At 38.1% G+C, this 18,938-nt stretch overlaps 1 protein-coding gene across 5 annotated transcripts in view; it reads right to left on the bottom strand.

Annotated features, from left to right (window-relative positions):
* Nucleotides 1-18,938, bottom strand: part of LOC111342956 (mucin-like protein) — a 159,462-nt gene that overhangs the window by 39,577 nt on the left and 100,947 nt on the right. For all 5 annotated transcript variants that reach the window (XM_088752118.1, XM_088752117.1, XM_088752119.1 and 2 more), the window contains 15 exons: nucleotides 16,062-16,709; nucleotides 15,345-15,437; nucleotides 14,660-14,848; nucleotides 13,370-14,086; nucleotides 12,773-12,805; nucleotides 12,074-12,231; nucleotides 11,064-11,432; nucleotides 9,141-9,241; nucleotides 8,618-8,710; nucleotides 7,488-8,065; nucleotides 6,736-6,957; nucleotides 5,663-5,995; nucleotides 4,551-4,805; nucleotides 3,996-4,189; nucleotides 301-637 (listed from right to left, as the gene is read on the bottom strand). In XM_088752118.1, the coding sequence (XP_088608244.1) occupies nucleotides 301-637; nucleotides 3,996-4,189; nucleotides 4,551-4,805; nucleotides 5,663-5,995; nucleotides 6,736-6,957; nucleotides 7,488-8,065; nucleotides 8,618-8,710; nucleotides 9,141-9,241; nucleotides 11,064-11,432; nucleotides 12,074-12,231; nucleotides 12,773-12,805; nucleotides 13,370-14,086; nucleotides 14,660-14,848; nucleotides 15,345-15,437; nucleotides 16,062-16,709 (4,320 nt within the window). The remainder of the gene's footprint in view (nucleotides 1-300; nucleotides 638-3,995; nucleotides 4,190-4,550; nucleotides 4,806-5,662; nucleotides 5,996-6,735; nucleotides 6,958-7,487; nucleotides 8,066-8,617; nucleotides 8,711-9,140; nucleotides 9,242-11,063; nucleotides 11,433-12,073; nucleotides 12,232-12,772; nucleotides 12,806-13,369; nucleotides 14,087-14,659; nucleotides 14,849-15,344; nucleotides 15,438-16,061; nucleotides 16,710-18,938) is intronic.

The raw sequence follows: 18,938 nt of genomic DNA, 5'->3' as shown, positions 1-18,938 counted from the left end.
TTAAATTAGCACTAAGTATGCATAAGACTAATGTACATGAGATAAAAAAAAAAAAATGACGCAGAACATTTCTTTTTGCAACCTAAGAGTATTGACAGTGCAAACAAAATTTGTAGAAGTTCAGCTCGACCCACAAGTGAAAATGAAGATCGGCTTCTTTTGGTTGATATTTTTTTGGTTTTGATCGAAGGAAGGATTGTACTAAGACCCACTGTTGTGTGTTATCTGACCTGCCTATCCTTTACTTCCATTCGATAAACCTCAAGAACTTCCTGCCAATTCATTCACGTGCCAACTCACCTACACACTGCGCTCCATTTCCTGTGTACCCTGATGGACATGGTCCACATTCATATCCACTGGAATTAGCTGGTGGAGGAAGATCAATGCACTTAACTCCCGCGTAACACGGCTCACCATTCCATTCGCAGGCATTAATGTCGCTGTCACAGAACCTTCCTGTGTACCCTCCCTGGCACACACAGCCCAGGTATACAAACTTGCTGTCAGTATTGACTGCGTCGCCTTCTTGTGGCTCCACACATTGACCGTCATGTTGGCACGCGCACATTCTGATGGTTGGGCTCCAAATTGCGCTGGCATTTTGTTCGTCAGTGGCGACGAAAGTTAGACGGAACTACAAAGGAAAAAACTGTTTTGTGAATGTTTTTAAGCTTCCTTGCTCAACAACGACCATTATCAACCATCATATCCGCACTTTATGTACCGTATGTTCAGCGAAAATTACTACATATGAGGGACCTTTAAGCCGTTCTTTACGTAAGTCAGCTCTGGCTTCTCTGGATCACGTAAAAACTGTTGGGTCAGGCCTCTGAAAAAATGAAAATTGGACCTGATACGACTTTTTTTCACAAATTGGAAAAATCGTATCGGTTTTTCCCGCCTTTAGTGGCGGCTTTGCGTGTAATTGAGAGTGAATGTTTGCAACGGTCCCTGCTTACCCAGAATCATGGCTTCAAGGTTTGCAGACTTGAATTCGGTAAAACAATTAATGGAGGACCAAGAAAACGAAAATCCAAGAAAACGTAAATAAAAGAAAGAAAACTCAAGGTCATTAAGCTAGTGCGGTCGTAGATTATTAACATGGCCCGCAAGCAATGCGCTCTTTACCGGTACTCCTATAGGGGAATCCTTGTTTACAATATTTGCCTCATTAGCATAACCAATTCAGTTTCTGATGGAGCTAAAAATAAGTCAGTTCTGAAAATCTAAAGGTCAAAGTACGATTAACTCGACCAATGAATACGAGCCTGATGCATTGAATACTTTTAGTGCAACACGGGTTTGAAAACTCAAAATTTTACATAGAATGTATGAGCTCATTAACGCTTTTGCCACCCAGAAATTTTGCAGTTTTTGATGGACTATTTCTCATCAAATATTTCACCCAAAGAGCTAAAAATTTCACCATGTACTAAGGTTTTCTAGCTCTTTAGCTGCCTTAAGTCAATTTGTATCTAACATGCTTCCTTCTTTACGCAAAGCCGTATGCAAATGAGCAAAAATGTAAACAATGACGTCAGCATGGATCCGCCTATTGACGGTGGTGAATTCGACATCTCTATCAGCAGCCTTAATAAATCACCGACTTAGGCCACTCCAGAAGCTAAGATAAAGTACACAAAGAAGTAAAAAGACTAAAAGGACTCCACTCCGGCTCAGCTTTTCAGAGTAGAAAACTTTTTGTTTGTCTAATATTTTCAGCGCTTGGTATTCTTTATTCGAATGACTTTAGATTTTGTTAGACATTTAAGAATAAATATTAGCGAGAAAAACACACAACGTTTGGATGACTCCATGTCATCATTCTCAAGTGAGAAGAGAATAAAAATGAATAGTTAATTTATGCCGTACGAAGGTGACAAACGTAAAAAGTCAAAAATTTTTTTTTTACGTCGGGTACACCAGCCGGCATTTACATCAACGTATTAATGAGCACCGTAATTCGGCCATCGGCAAACATCTAAAGAACGACCACGGCCCACAAACCATCGGCGACCTGACCAAGCATTTCAACGTACTTAAAAAGTGCACAGGGAAACTGGACTGTTTAGTTCATGAAATACTTTTCATAAAGAAGATGAAGCCCTATTTGAACATACAATCGGATTCCATACGCGCGAAACTATTTATTTAATAGTTTACATTTATGAACTCAACACGCGCAGTTATTTATTTCAATTTTTTAAAAAAAACTTTAACTTTTTACGTTTGTCACCTTCGTACGGTATAAATTACCCATTCATTTTTATTCTCTTCTCGCTTGAGAATGATGACATGGAGTCATCGAAACGTTGTGTGTTTTTCTCGCTAATATTTATTCTTAAATTTGTATTCTTTCTTCTTGATATAAATTATTTTAAAAGTACAGTTTCGCCTTTCTAGGCATATTGGAACTCAGGATTTTAGGCGTCTTGAAAGCATTGATTGGGTCTAAACGAAAGCGATATCGAGTTCGCGACTTCTTTTTCTTTTGGTACAATGAAATATATGAAGTTCATATATTTTGAACTGCAGTATTAGATACGTATGATACACGATCCTTGCAGTAGATAGCGCTATTTAAGCAATAGCGAAAATCAGACCTGAAAAAAATCAGGCCTGTACGGGATTCGAACCACTGACCTCTGCGATACTAGTGCAGCGCTCTACCAATTGAGCTAACAAGCCAACTGGGAGCAGGCCTTTAAGTTGATTCGTAATAAACCCGTGAAAGTGATAAATCAGATACAATGAAATATATGAAGTTCATATATTTTGAACTGCGGTATTAGATACGTATGACGCACGATCCTTGCAGTAGATAGCGCTATTTAAGCAATAGCGAAAATCAGACTTGAACAAAATCAGGCCTGTACGGGATTCGAACCACTGACCTCTGCGATACTAGTGCAGCGCTCTACCAATTGAGCAAACAAGCCAACTGGGAGCAGTCCGTTAAGTTGATTCGTAATAAACCCGTGAAAGGTTGTGGCTCGAATCCCGTGCAGGCCTGATTTTTTTCAGGTCTGATTTTCGCTATTGCTTAAATAGCGCTATCTACTGCGAGGATCGTGCATCATACGTATCTTTTTCTTTTTTTGACTGTGATTTAACATAACAAACATTTGCAATATTTCAGTGCTAAAATTCCTCACAACTCGTGAATAAAAATCGCACACGCTCGCCAACCATGAAATAATCTTAAGTTTATATTTAACAATTATTCGCCAAAGGTGAGGTGAATATCGCCGAATTATCCTCGAGACGAAGTCGAGGGGATTAATCGACAATATTCACCGAACCTGAGGCGAACAATTGTTTTAGTGTAATTTCAAGGTTATTGTAAACTATACTTTGTTTCAGTTGTGTTCTCAGTAAACTATTGTAAGCAACGAACTGTAACTGAGTCCTGTACTGTATTGTAAGTAGAGTAATGTTTTGTAAAATTCAAAAAAAATAAAGAAATTACAAAAAAATGTCAGCTGACTTGATACTTTTCGCACCAAATCAATTATGTTAATTAGTATAGTATATAAGCTGGTACTGCGTAATTCTGTCATTAAAATCCCTTGATGAGTGGGCAACCACGAAACAGGTCTGTAGAGATGAAATGTAGTTGATATTTCTGCCTATCACGCGTTATACTCGCTCTACTATATGTATCGAGCACTGTTTTACGGATAGCAAGTCTAACTCTTTTATATATTTTTTTTTCTTTTTTTGTGTGTGTTTTGTTTTATCTAGTTCTCAATCTTAAAAAGAGATTGTATTTGCCTTGAACTTTTTCAGTTATAAAAGCACTTTTGACTTCTATGATCTTTTCCGATCTATTTCCAACTGTTAACATCAGTGGTGAATCAGTTGGGCGAACTATCAATTCTGAATAACTTAGATATTCAGATTGCATCGGTAATAATCATTTCTTTTAATTATAAAATAATGATAATAATAATTATAAGGATAAAAAAATAATATGTGATCATAGCTTGTACCTTCTGTGATGATGTAACTTTCCAGTAAAATATCAGAACGTTTCCAGTTTGGTTCCAAGTGGCTCCCACAGGTTTGTTAATCACGCGAAACGCGATGGCCCCGTCGTCCACAGCTGTTATATTCAGTTCAATTATTTCGTGAATTGTCACGTTTATTTCATCGGAAGTGTTTCCTATCTTAGGTGGAAAGTTGTCTGTGAAGGCAGGAAAAAAATTTTTTACGCTTAATGTCTATCAGAAAGTAGGTTTCTAACTCGTGGCCTTCGACCTGCATCGGGCCGATGCAGGTTGAAGGCCACGAGGTCATTAACTTAACTTCCAAGACCAGTTTGAATTTCACTCTGTTGTCTTCTCCATATTGTTATAATTAATGACAGGAGCTTATTTTCCTCTTACGAAGGAACATTGGGAGCGAAGGAGGAAATATGTGTTTTGTGAATTATTTCACTTGATAGATAGTTAGACCGGTCTTGGAAATTCTCTACATAAAAGGCTAAGAAAAAAATTGTAAAACAAGCAAAAAAAAAAGAAAAAAGAAACTGTAATTCTACTTACTGAGTTTGTTCGAGTCATCCACCAGTTGAACACTAATTTGTTTGGTTGCCGAACCAATAGACAAGTCGTTGGTGGAAGCCACGTCAAACAGACATTCGTAATCATCTCCACATTGTTCTTCAGCTTTCCGTCGTAAGCTGTCATTTTGCCAGGCGATTTTATCGGCGAACATGGGCTCGAAATCAAGTTTCGAAAAGTTTGCCACGCTTTCATTATCAGCATAAGTGAAAAGAGACTGCAACTGGTTGATTTGCCCTATAAGATATGAATCAAAGATTGCGGAACATTACAAATAAAATTAATGGGTAAAAGATATTCAAGTGCAAACAATAACTAAGATTGGCACTCAGTAAAAGCATTCCAGCGAAACTTTTCAAAGCAAGAGTTCATTTGTATAATATGGTCCCTATTTTGTGCAGATTGTTTTTTGGGGCTCTGATATGCTGCTTAGAAACATGATATATATATGAGAACGATCCTTCGCAGTAAAGCACTATTTGAGCAATAGTGAAGATCAGACCTGAAAAAAATTTCAGGCCTGTACGGGACTCGAACCACTGACCTCTGCGATACTAGTGCAGTGCGATACCACTGACCTCTGCACTAGTATCGCAGAGGTCAGTGGTTCGAGTCCCGTACAGGCCTGAAATTTTTTTCAGGTCTGATTTTCACTATTGCTCAAATAGTGCTTTACTGCGAAGGATCGTTCTCATATACGTCTCATAACCGCAGTTCACACATATGTTTCATATGTTTGTTGTTGTTAAACATGATATACTTTGCGATGTGCAATTTCTTGTACTGAGGGTGGCAGGAAGGGGGGAGGGGATTCCTGGAAGAATGTATTTTATTCACGGCGTGCCTAGTGCTAAGACGTCGGAAAAATGAATCCTGAAAATCGTAAAGATGCGAACCACTTAAGTAAAGCAAAGAAAATTAAGTTATTTTAGCCATATTGTGATCAAACCGGCCTATTTCCGTTTGAACACTATCCCGTTGTTGCATTTAGTTTGGGCATCATGGCAGTTACGATTATGTCTGTGCTATTGGACTTGCTGATATATCCTGATCCAAATCTAGCGGGAAGTTAAGGTTACAATAGTTGTACTTACATTTAACACCAAAATCAAAGTGAATGTCTTCCAATGATGACGACGCTGATAAAACTGTCCCATTAGGCAATGTGAAGTCATCCTTAGGGTTATCGTTCCACGTTCCCAGCAATCCTTTCGTGGTGTTTTTAAAGTCTTTTCCGAGGGTCACAACAAAGGACATCATTTCCTTATTCTCGCAGAACTCCACTGACGATGTTGACGGAAAAGAAACTTGCAAACAGTCTTCCTTTGGTTTTGAGACAGAAAGATTTCCTCCAACGTCCACACTTTGATTCGTCAAATTATTGTAGCCATAATAATGTGCACTGTCGATTAATATAACAAGGCCACCTTGCCGGAAAAATTGAAAAGATTAGAAAAAAGTCACCATTTTTATTTTTTTCTTAATTTCAGGGCATGATAGTTAAAAATCGACACTAGGATTTCGTCAACTACTTTTTCGTCGACGTCTGTTTATTATCAGACAGATACCTCACCTACTCGGCCACTATATCGACCACGCTTTGTAATTCTTAATTTTGGTTATAGGTTAATTCATATAGTTACTTTTATATAATACATTTATTAGAGATATCTTATTGTAATCTTATATTTATATGCTTAGGCTTAAGGGAATTATATGAGGGAATATAGTTGGACTGTTTATTTCTATTAACATTGTAGATAGGTGCCCTTACTGAGTGGGCAACTGCTATTGTCTTGACATGTTAATAAAGTTATTATTATCATCATTATCATTATTATTGTTATTATTCTTACGCTAGCGCTAGCAAATGTGGTTGCTCATTAATCTCTAACCAAGAGATTATAAACTGTATATAATCCCTTGTCTTCGACACAATTTTCTTCAGGCAGAATCACCCTATAATACCCCTTTACCCTTCAGTCAAAAGGTGAAACACGATCTTCCTCAAGGGAAACAGGGTAACTAAAACAAGAAGGTAAGGAAACCCTCGTCACTTGTCCATCTATCGCGTTCACGTCTATCGCATGAAAATTTATTCACTCTGAAATAGTTTTTTATCATTTTTTGTTAGGACCGAGTTCTTAATTGTTTCTCGCATGCTCACCTCCGTCTTTCACTCGAACCTCAATGGTGCTCGAATTTTCTTCTTTAGCAGCTCCTGCTGAGAAGATGGTTGCTGTGCTTGAATTTCCCGGAGCAAGTGTTGTTCTGGCCTGAAGTTGAAATGTTCCATTTTGTGCATCGACCATAGTATATTCACCAAGACCGTTAAATGTGTAGTTCCCACCGTCCAGTGTCTTGATATGAGGATCACCCCAAAACCATCCTTCATTAAAAATAGAAACAATAATATCTATGGAATTGGCATCATACGGGGTTTAAACTGTCAAGAATTATTGAAAGTGCTTTTTGCAGAAAACAAATTTAAATATTGAAAAGGGACGATATTTTCAGAACTCAAGGAAGGATTAGGGTAAAATGCTATTCATTATACAATTTGAAATGTATCAATAATCGCTTCAGTTTACTGGAAATTAGTAAGGGAACATAATTATAATGATAAAATCACAAAAATATCGATTGTCCTAATCCGTTTGAAAATGGATCTAAGAGGGCAGGGTAATAATTTTAAACCAAGCAATTACGTCCAGGACCACAACCATGTCTGTAAATTAAAACACTATGGAATTCGTGTGGGCGAACATTAGAAGGCGCAGTAATTGAATAAATAAAATGAATGACTAGGGCATGACTATGTGTGGTAATTGATATGACAAAGGATACCATGGAATGACTCCACTCCGTATTAAGTGACAAGCATCATGCTTTCTAACGTAAAAACCCAGTAACACTCACTTCTAACTTGAGGTACGTAGTTTGAGCAGCTATCGGACGGACGTAATTTATAAAATAAATCACAGTTGAGTGAGTCGACGCAGCAATATTTATAAGCCTGCTCATCTGTGTAGAAGCTTTTTGTGCGATTATTCGAGTCATCTGGGAATGTGAGTTTTACGCGTCCTCCGTCAGGTGGTCCGAACTTAAGGGATAACCAGTCTTCCCACTGTGTAGAGTAACAACACTGTTGTATCAATTCAAATTCTAATGGTCCATCTGTGGTGTTGAATTCAAAGCGCTTGGAACGTCTGGACTCAAAACATAATTCAGGCCATGAGTTCCTCCAATTCCACCTAAATCGTCCCCTATCGAAAAATGCCTGCCACCCAGTACAGGGGCAGGCCATTTCCGAGTCTGATTGGATAAGTTCCTCATACCGGTCGAGAACTTTCCAGGCTCTATTTTGCATGTCCCAACGTAAGCATTTCTCCTCTGCACCTTCTCCGTCGCTGTTTTCAATTCTCCAAAAGTGCCTTCCCACCACACCCGTGTTTCCTGCCTTCTTATCGATTTCAGTCAATCCAAATGTACCAGAGCTGAAATCAAATACAGATAAACCCAACAACGTTTCTCTTATTATGAGTTACGCATGTATTTAACGCTACACATAAAATTTGAAGATTAAGAAATCTTGGCAATAGTAGGTGGCTAAAATATTCTCCAGATCATCTGATAAACTTGTTATTTCTGTGGTTATTTTATACCCTGAGACGTTTTATATAACGGAGTATGCGTGTTACTTGGATAAAATTTCTCAGCTTTTACCGGAGTCCCGCTGTCTCACAGGAGGTCATGCTTTACAGCCTCATTGTCGAAAAAAAAAATTATAGTCAACAATTAATTCATTAACAATTCCTTTACCCATGGCTTTTATGGAGACTCTGTACTTTCCTTTTGCCAAACGATACAACGACCTTTCGAAGTTTAACTATCGTAATTATCAAGTCCAAAAAATGATCTTATAAACGTATGTAAGTTTCTTCTTTAATATTTCATCATAGTAATTCATAGCCGAATATCTAAAGAAATCGCATCTTAGCCTCGTTCGATCATTTTACACAACTTAATTTTTATTGGATCACTCTTACCCTTTCAAGTTCTCAAAATGTTCGCCGTCGTCCCCTGCATTCCAGCCGGCAACAGGAAGACCATAGAAGTCGGTCCAGTAACGGTAGTTATCCCTGCAATCATAGTAAACAAAACTGCTTCCAAACAAACAAATGATAAATGAGATATTTCAGAGTCTGGGCTTTCTTTGCGTTGATCTAAGTTTGTGGTACTCGCAAGTGCCTATCTTCCGAGAAAAAAAATAAGAAGGAAAGGCAATAATTTAACGTTTCCCTTGATTCAAAGGAAGGCGCTTGGTCTCCAATAAAAGTGATTGCAGCACCTTTAAAACCGGTCTAATTGTCAATAGAGGTCATGGATCATTAACAAACTTGAAATTAGGTTTTCGTGGCATACACCATGTAAGTCCATAAATCATGAGAATTCTCCCGAAAGTGTAAACATGAATCAAAAGTGGAAAACAAGTGCAGACTTTGGTCCAAGTCATTTCGAGTTTAACATAGATTCTGACTTTGCCTCTCAGTTAAGTTAAAGAGTACTTACGGATCTACGTCAACTAGCCACTGTATCCCTTTAGAGGGGTAGTTATACATCAAAAAAGCGTTAAATCCATTCGTTATTAAGACAGCTTGGAAGGTGTTACTCTGGGAAACAATCCAAAAAATTAAGATAAAGTATAATTCACAATTTCATCTGTGACAACAGACGGCCCAAGCTCTCTTTAGGAACCACACAAGGAACACAATTTGCATATCGATTTATAAGGATTTGCATGGGATTTTCTACAAGATATCTATGGAGATAGTTAAAAGTGAAAATATTAAATAAAAATGGCTGACCTTATTCTATACTTGTGTTGTTTACTCCTGGTGTCGTTATTTTACCGATTTAACTTGATTTAAGCGGTTTTTTTTTTAAATCCTGGTTTTCTCCTCTTAAAGAGAAGACAAGGCCAAACACTTCTGTCCATACAGCCTCCCGAACGAAGTAAAAAATCCCAAGCTAAAATGTACCCACGGCCACCAATTCAACCGCAGAATTCAATGGCAAAGGTTGAACTTTCATTTCGATTCTCTAGTCACACAATCTCAGCCCTGCGATCGACGCCAGGTGGCTCTTCGTGTCCTCAGTGAAACGCTAAAACGATGGTAGACATCCGCGTCATTTTAACCACGACACAACGACCGTGAAATCGGCTTGATAACCTCGTCATGTTAGCAAACCAAGACTCGCGGGGGTACTAGACAACTTAGTACCCCCGCGAGTCTTGGTTTGCCAATATGACGAGGTTACCAAGCTGATTTCAACGGTCGTTGTGTCGGGGTTAAAATGATGCGGATGTTTACCATCGTTTTGGCGTTTTACTGAGGACACGAAGAGCCCCCTGGCGTCGATCGCAGGGCTGAGATCGTGTGGCTAGAGAATCGAAATGAAAATTCAACCTTTGCCCTTTAATTCTGCGGTAGATTTGTGGCCGTGGCTACATTTTAGCTTGGGACTTTTTACTTCGTTTGGGACGCTGTCCGGACAGAAGTGTTTGGCTTTGTATTCTCTTTAAGAAGAGAAAACCAGAACAAAAAAAACCCCGCTTAAATCAAGTTAAATCGGTAAAATAACGACACCAGGAGCAAACAACACACGTATAGAATAAGGTAAGCCATTTTTATTTAATATTTTCACTTTTAAATATCTCCATGGATATCTTGTAGAAAATCCCATACAAATCCTTATAAATCGATATGCAAATTGTGTTATTTGTGTGGTTCTTAAAAAGAGCTTAGGCCACCTGTGCTGTGACTTCACGGAATTGTCTCCCCAGATATACATAAATCATAAAATGGCCTTGTTCGAGATTGAAAGACAACTGGAAGACTATGGCTATGGGTCACACACGTAAGTTAAATCCTTCAAAGCAGTGAACAACAATTTTTGGTTTAGCATGAAAAATAATAGTTGACGGTACTCCAAAATGTTCTCAAATGACCAATGCCATGATAAAATGTTTTCAGCCACGTAAGCCGTTCAAGTTCTTGAATGCTGCGTTGTCAGGTTGGATATCAAAGGAGGATAATGTATTCTGGATTATAATTTAGGCTATATAAATATTATTTCTTGTCAAAGTTTTACTCTAAAGTTTAGTGACCATAATGTATAGTGATTAATTGAAATTCTGACTTAGCGTCCACGACTAAACCATGCATAGTCTCCAAGTATTTGTCTTCTCACTGTTTTACAAAAATCTTTTGTGCATGAGAAACATTTGCCACTCACGTTTTGAGCGATTACAGAGTCGAGAGATGAAGAAAGTCATTTAGTAAAATCCTGCTACTTCTGCACCAACTCTGCTTTTGTGAAACTTGATGAGTTTATTTGACCTAAAAATATGCCACATTCACGCACAGTTCATATGTGGTAACTATAATTCGGCTGATTTAATATAATAGTAATGGTAATGATTATACTTACTCGAGGACAGTTCAACTGAAAATTCTTCTCGCTACCATATCTATAGTAGTATGAATCATAAGAATATGGACAGAGTTTTTCCCAAGTCACAACAAGGACCCAAGTGGCCTCAAAGTCTCCAAATCCCTCGGTGTAATCCTTTACATGCCTTGTGGCCAAATCAAGAATTTCCGACGAGTCGTTTTGGGTTTGGCTGTACACTTGATAATAAACCCTTGAATGATTGTATTTAAAGGCAAAATAAGTATCGGTTGTGGCCCAGAAGGGCGCAACAATACCCATGTTGTCGAACCACCAGTAGATACCAAATTTCCGAGGCCACCACCAGCTCCACTCAAAATCCAACTGGATTATACCATTTCGACAAATCTGAGAAAGAAAAGTAAAAAAAAAAAAGATACTAACATTAACAAGAGTGAAGCAGTATGTACATGTGTAGTTTCTGGATGAGTAACGCCCTATTGAAATATTTTGGCCGAGTGTTGTGTCAGAAGTACCAGATTGCCAGATTGCTAAAAATGCCAGATTGATAAGGAAAAAAAAAATGAAAAAGAAAATAATTCCGTTACAGAAACATCTGTTTTCGAACCTCTTCAGGGCTCTCATGCATTAGTGTAGTAAGCATAATTCATAAAGAGAAAATTTAACAAACATTTAGCGGCTGATTTCCTTTTCCTCTTAATCCCAAGTTCTCCTCCGAGCGAGAGAACTTCATTCCTCCATTTGCCATTAAACCCCCTCTACGCTATCTTTAGAGGAAAACAATGCGCTAATGAAAGGGGCCTGATAGAGGAAAGAAAAGGAAGCATATCACTAAAATCTTTCATTACATACATTATTCCAAGTAGCATTTCACATGCAGCCCTGGAATTTCTGTGCGTTTTTGGCGTAAAACGAGGTTAACCACTTCTTTTGATTTTTTAAATAATCTCTTCCCTGTGCTTCACCTGTCACAAGAATTTTTCTTAAAAGCAGTAGATTAGTACATCTAAACTTAATTTTTAACTCACATATAGCTTGTAATGCCTCTCCGAGAAGAACGGAATTCCGATCCGAATTGTGTTGATCCTCAGGCAGTGGTCGGAGTAGTAATAAGGAGAATCGTCCAGACCAAATTCATTATCTTTTTGCTGCGGTCCGTAGGGATACATGTTGCTTGCTGGTGGAACTATTAGAAATAAAACGAATGAAATGGTTCTGATAAACTTTTTTTTTAGGAACGAAAAAATGAGGGGACGGAACTGTAATTGAGAAGTTTTTAAAAAAATAAGCCTTTCAAGAATTAAGTATTAAACGGGAGTGGAATCCGTGGGCGCTACTACCAACTAAGCAACAAAGCAACATCTAAGGAGTGAAGCAAACTCTTGCGGGCTCTTCGTTTCCGTAAAGGAATCTGACCACAGTTGAATTGGAAAGGGAAATAGCCCATTATACCCACACTTGTCTATTAAGTGGGAGTTTAAGTTACTATTTTGGGAATACATTAAAATAAATACATTAAGTTTTGCAAATCTTTTCTTTTTAAGAGTGTTGACAAAAGCGTTAATGGTAGGGTATAACGTTTTAATTGATTTGATCTTCATTTAGCGCATTGTTAACTATAACGAGCGATTTGAAAACAACTGTTTCTTCGATCCGTTCGAGGTTCTCAACATATCAAACTTTTATAACTCTTCTTGTTTATTGGAGATTGATTTAGTGCAACTTACCGACTGACGGAGTGGGCGTGGGGCTAACAACAGCTAAAGTGAAGGAGAAAAAAGAAAAATAAATTGCGTTAAATTTAAAAAAATTGAAAAAAACCTTATCGACTAATTCTATCACAAATTTTACTCTAAGTGGTCTGCCATCAAGTGTGGATAAAATTTTTATCCTTCAAAACCACTATTTGCTTGCTGGAAAGCGAGATAAAAAGCAGTGAGCACTTTACCTCAGTTGAGTACTTTGTCGTAACAACTGGTGTATTGCCGCCCTTACTCCACAAGTTACTCGCGTAATCTCGTCTCCCCTCATTGGCAAACATTGGCGATTATTTTGATTGGATTTCATTTGGCAATATTTCAATGATATTCACGTGGAATCTACAAATTGGAAAGGCTGCGCCGTCAAACCAGGCTTTTGGTGGGAAGATAGTTGCTAATTCTTTATCAACAGCCTCTTAGCGAGGGCTTTAGGACCCCGAATAGCTAGCGTTTTACTTTCTAACCAGAACGACTTTAAATAGTGCTGACAAACCAAAGAAAATTTTTGGAACTTATAACGTTTATGTTTTTTTATGAATTATAATGAAGCAGAAACACTCATACTGCTGCTTGGCGAAGGGGCAGGTGTTGATGTGCTGCACGGGCAATAACAGACAGAGGAAGCCGAACGCGATGACATTCTGTATGTATTGGTGGGTGATATTATTTTCCGTCCAACGCTTGATGAAGAGGATGTTAGGCTCCCTGAAACCGAAGAAATGTCTTGCATTAAACCAGTAAATGCGGAGGATACGAGGTTCTCTGAAACAGTTAACACCATTGGGGCTATTACTGAACCTGGAGTATCTTGCACATAACCCATAGATGTGGAAGATGACAGGTTCTCTGAATCATACACTGACGATGATGTTTCTGAAGGAACTGAAGCATTTTGCGCAAAAACCATGGGTGTGGAAGATGAAGGGTTCTCTGAACCATACAGCGACCATGAGTTTTCTCCTGAAACTGAATGACTTTCGGCAAACGCGCTGGATGCGGAATATGAGAGGCCCTCCGAATCATACAAAGACCTTGAGTTTTCCTCCAAAGCTGAAGAAATTTGTCCAAAAACGCTGTTTGTGAAGGATGAGTGGCTCCCTGAATCATACACGGACCATGAGCTTTCTGCCAAAATTGAAGAGCGTTGTCCAAAAGCGCTGGATGTGAGGGACGAAAGGCTTCCTAAATCAGATACTGACGAGGACGCTTGTGCTAAGAACCTAGATCTCATGTCACAGGGACACTCGCACAATGAGGTGTGGTCAACCACGCTTGAAGGAGCTGTAAATTGGAAAGGATCACGAATAGTTCATTTTGGTCTTAACTTATTATGTGAATATAAAAAAAGGCACTCTCCCATGACTAATGTTTCTTCATTCTTATCAGAAGGCCGAAATTTGAGGATCATCAATGAATCGATTTACTCTGAACTCGGTCTTGCGAATGGTAATTCGTTCCCCCTCCCCACCACATTTCTAAAACAGCCAATCAAGATGTCCTAGTTTTATGAGGCGCCTGAAAGGTATGTGTTACCGTGATTTTGCTGACTCAGTTCACGATTGTCAGACAATTGCAAGGTCGTTCAGCCTGCTGGTTATGCTGAAGTTGCACTTAAGTTGGGGAACCTTTGTCCTCTAATTTAAAAAATTAATCAGTGATAACTTGTGTTTCACGAGGCTGAGCAGCAATACTTTTATCCTAAACATTTTTTCATACTTATTCATTTCATGACTCAAAAACTCCCAAATATATTCCCACATCCTCTTGTATTATTTGCATTGCATTTTGTTTGTTCGTTTTAAACTGGGAGTTTTCGTTAGATTAAAACATTGAAAGCAGTGCTCTTTGACTCACTTGCAATTCTTGATGTCTCTATGGAAGAGCTGCTACGTTCATGGGGCAATGATGAGCTTGTTCTCATTGGTTCATGACTTGAAAAGCTTGGACTTGCTAATACATGCTCGATAGACGAGTTTGATAAGCTTTTTGTAGTACTTGGTGTAACGTTAGGTGTAGTACTGAGTGACTGAGAACGACCTGGAACTATCAAGAAGACAAGTACTTTAAACCTAGCCTCCAATAAAAGAATATAATTTTAGCTGAATTGATCAAAGAACACTTGATCCAACCTTTTAAGTCCCACGTATAAAATCGATCAAACAGATTATGCACTGTAAGAAAACGTGATCATATCAATAGTCGCTTTTATTGTGCCAGCACGGTCATTAACACCCGTTGAGATACAAATTAGCGTTCTCGTATGGAAAATTCTCCTCTACCAAGTGTAACAAGTGAAAACAATTTTGAGCTATTTTTGTCTCCGATTAGTACATAAACTACCTAATTATAAACGTCGTACAAGAACACGGAATCGTTTATTGCTTAGTTTTTTGCTTCTGCTTTTGCCAATTCTGTTTAGACACGAAGCAGTATCTTTTCCGTTTAAGTAGAAAAGTTGCAATTCCTATTAACTAACAAATCGACGTTACTCGTCATACTTATTAATTGCGTCTACAGGATGGAAAACCTTAGAATTTACCTTCCGTGGCAATATCATTGATTGACGAGGAGACAACTGCAGATGTAGAAGCATTGAGAACTGAGCTCGATGTGGGCTGGATGCCAGACACAGCTACATTGGCCAAAGAGAAAGAAAAGTCATGATGGCTGAAAGATCGAACGCACTTTATCACGACAGTTTAATTACAATGGAATCGCATCATTAAATAAAATCTCGCATTCTGATTGATTAACGAAGCGAGGTATTCAGCGTGGAATTGCAAGTTGAACGAGGCTACGTGGTATTATTTCGCATGTACGTATACATAACAACTATAAGTAATGCTGTTTTCTTTTCTTTTTTTTTCTCATTTTTATTCAATTATGCGACTCAGGGAAAATCTATTATTTGACTCGTGAATTCCGCGTTAAATTGCATTTGAAAACCGATATCGGGAAGCGATTCGTACGATATCGGTTTTCGCGCGCACTTTAATGCAGAATTCCCTCGTCAAGTAATGAGTTTTCCTGTAAAATGCAACGGACTAAGGATTAATTTCATGATCCTGGGTCCTTTTTACTAACAAAGTTAGCCAAATCTGTCTTTGTATTATTCATTAGTAGAAGAACGTTCATACTTGATTTAATACTCCTGAAAATGAAGACACCTTTTTTTATTCCCATTTTCCTCTATTATGCCATGAACGTAAATTATTTCGATCCTTCCAATAAATGATGTATGTGTTGGTATACTTACAAATCGCATTCACGACCGATGTTGATGTGCCACATGGGCAATAACAAACAGGAGTCACAGAAGATGATGTGTAGTACGAACTGGTGGTATAATTTTGTGTTTTATCGGTGGATGAAACACTGTATGTGTAGGATGTAAGGTTCCCTGAGCCATATGACGAAGACACGCTTGGTGCTGAAACACTGTATGAGTAGGATGTAAGGTTCCCTGAGCCATATGACGAAGACACAGTTGGTGCTGAAACACTGTATGAGTAGGATTTAAGGTTCCCTGAGCCATATGACGAAGACACAGTTGGTGCTGAAACACTGTATGAGTAGGATTTAAGGTTCCCTGAGCCATATGACGAAGACACAGTTGGTGCTGAAACACTGTATGAGTAGGATTTAAGGTTCCCTGAGCCATATGACGAAGACACAGTTGGTGCTGAAACACTGTATGAGTAGGATTTAAGGTTCCCTGAGCCATATGACGAAGACACAGTTGGTGCTGAAACACTGTATGAGTAGGATTTAAGGTTCCCTGAGCCATATGACGAAGACACGCTTTGTGTTGAAACTGTCAAAGCAGAGCCACAAGGACATTCACACATTGGGACGGAAGACGACGAGACCTCAGATGATACGCTGATAGTGGTACCGAAAGCACCTGAAAGTGATAAAAACACCAGGCCTGATGAGAATTTTGACATAGAAACCAGTTATAGAAACCAGTTTTAATTTTAGTAACTTGGTATAGACTATACGAGGATATACATCGAGCAGATGGATCACAAAATTGAACACCTAATATTTTGCTCAGGGATTCCCAATAGTGAGCTTGCAAACGGCGGTGTACCAATATTGCACAGCTCAGATCTGCTTCTATTTTCTTTAGAATCACGCAGTGATTAAATAGAATATCACATTCTAATTAGTTGACGAAGCGAGGTATTTAGTGCGGAATTGTTTGTTGAAAACAAGGCTAAGTGAAACTATTCGCATTTCTTGTTTCGCGCTCAGAGTAAATAAAAAAAAGCAAACAAATATTTTTGCTGTTTTCTTCCCTTCTTATTTTTATTCAATTATGTGATTCAAGAAAAATTTATTACCTGACTCGCGAATTCCAAGTTAATTTACACCTGAAAACTGCTATTGCACGAACCGCATTCATACGATATCGGTTTTCAAGTGTAGTTTAATGCGGAATTCTCGAGTCAGTTATTGAATTTTCCTTCGAATCGTATCATTGAATAAAATCTCACATCCTGATTGGTGAACGAAGCAAGGTATTAAGCGTGGAATTGCGAGTTGAAAACGGGGCTAAGTGACATTGTATATATAACTATATATAAGTAATGCTGTTTTCTTTTCTTTTTCTTTTTCATAGTTTTATTCAATTATGCGATTCAAGGAAAACCATTACTTGGGTCGTGAATTTCTCGTTAAATTGCACTTGAAAACCGATATCGCACTCATCGCTTCATATTTAACCATGACAATCAATTCTCCATTCGCCATTTACGTAAACTAAGGAATACGAGTACTTTTTTCGCCCTCAGAGATATTCTGACAAAAAAATCGAATATTACTCGACAGGCATCAATGCATTTCATCTTGTTGAACAATTTGATTAGAAGAGACTTCTGTAAATGAAAAATGTAAGTCATTTCAATTAAGAAAAGAACTCGTCTAAATGTCTTCAAACTAGGTTTATTTGTATTGATGAACATTTCTAACTTTGATAATTTTTTTTGTTTTCATGGTTCTCATCATCATAGAAAAAATTAAAAAAAAAACATTAGACGTTTATTTATGCATAGACTACTATGCAATAGACCCGCTATTTTTTCTTGTTCATTCAGTCGGGACCAAAACGTTTTATCTTTCGCTTGACGATATTTTATGATGGTTGAGTTATAAGCTGTCGGTGTCATTTCAATGCATTTATCTGCATCATAATAGCACACCATAATAGACGGATCGAGTGGGTGCATGACCTTTCTTATAACCGCACAAAGACGTTATGATATAGGCACTCATAAGAGTTTGATTTCATGTATGATAAACGTGACCCTTATTTCCAAAGGAGTCCGTTGCAATTATGGATATCACAACAGACAATGTCGAAGTGACAGATCAAATCATAACAACTGAACTGAACCAAAGAATGGACCAATAAAGTTTCATGTAGCTTGGGTTAAATCAGTTTTAAGTTGCAGTTCAGTAAATTGGAACTATGCAAAGTTTTCTTCGAGCTGTAATGTTCATGTCATATGAAGCAGAAATTTCACGTATGCAAATAAAACCTGAATACAAAATTAATACGTAATAAACTTAACACTCGGCTTATTTCAGTTATTTTGATAAAGTTGAATTGAATGAATCTAGCTTCCAAACAACCGATGCTGCTAATTGCTGTGAGCTTACATGCCAGTTCACATTTTGAACCTGCCTCACGATAAACGCAATTTATCGCTCGAAATAAATTGCGCTTTCTTAGCACTTAGCTGGCCTAAAGGTCCTTCTTGTATAACAAAAGATAAGAATTGTGGTTAGCTATACGCTTCATTTCCTCTCCTCTCGTGCTGTTTTCCAAGAGAATCTCAATAAGATTAACCGTTAGCCGTAAAGCGGCCATTATTTTAATCGCTAGCCGTGAAAGCCATTGCCTCATTCATTGAAATCCTTCTCGTAAGGTGTCTCGTGCATTTTCCTTGCTTTTCACTGTGGTGTAATGACTCATTCAGTTAGAAGGCTAGACGAAAAGGCCACACACCTGTGTGACATACCGTTGTTTTTTGTACTCTTATTCGTTAACGATTCTGCTTTGTCCATGCCTGATTCCCTTTGTTTTGTTTTGTTTTGCCGTTGCTAGGCAAACTAATCCAAGATTTGA

The sequence above is a fragment of the Stylophora pistillata genome, chromosome 3, assembly GCF_964205215.1.
Source record: "Stylophora pistillata chromosome 3, jaStyPist1.2, whole genome shotgun sequence".
Classification (NCBI taxonomy): domain Eukaryota; kingdom Metazoa; phylum Cnidaria; class Anthozoa; order Scleractinia; family Pocilloporidae; genus Stylophora; species Stylophora pistillata.
This window is presented reverse-complemented; position numbering and strand designations above follow the sequence as displayed.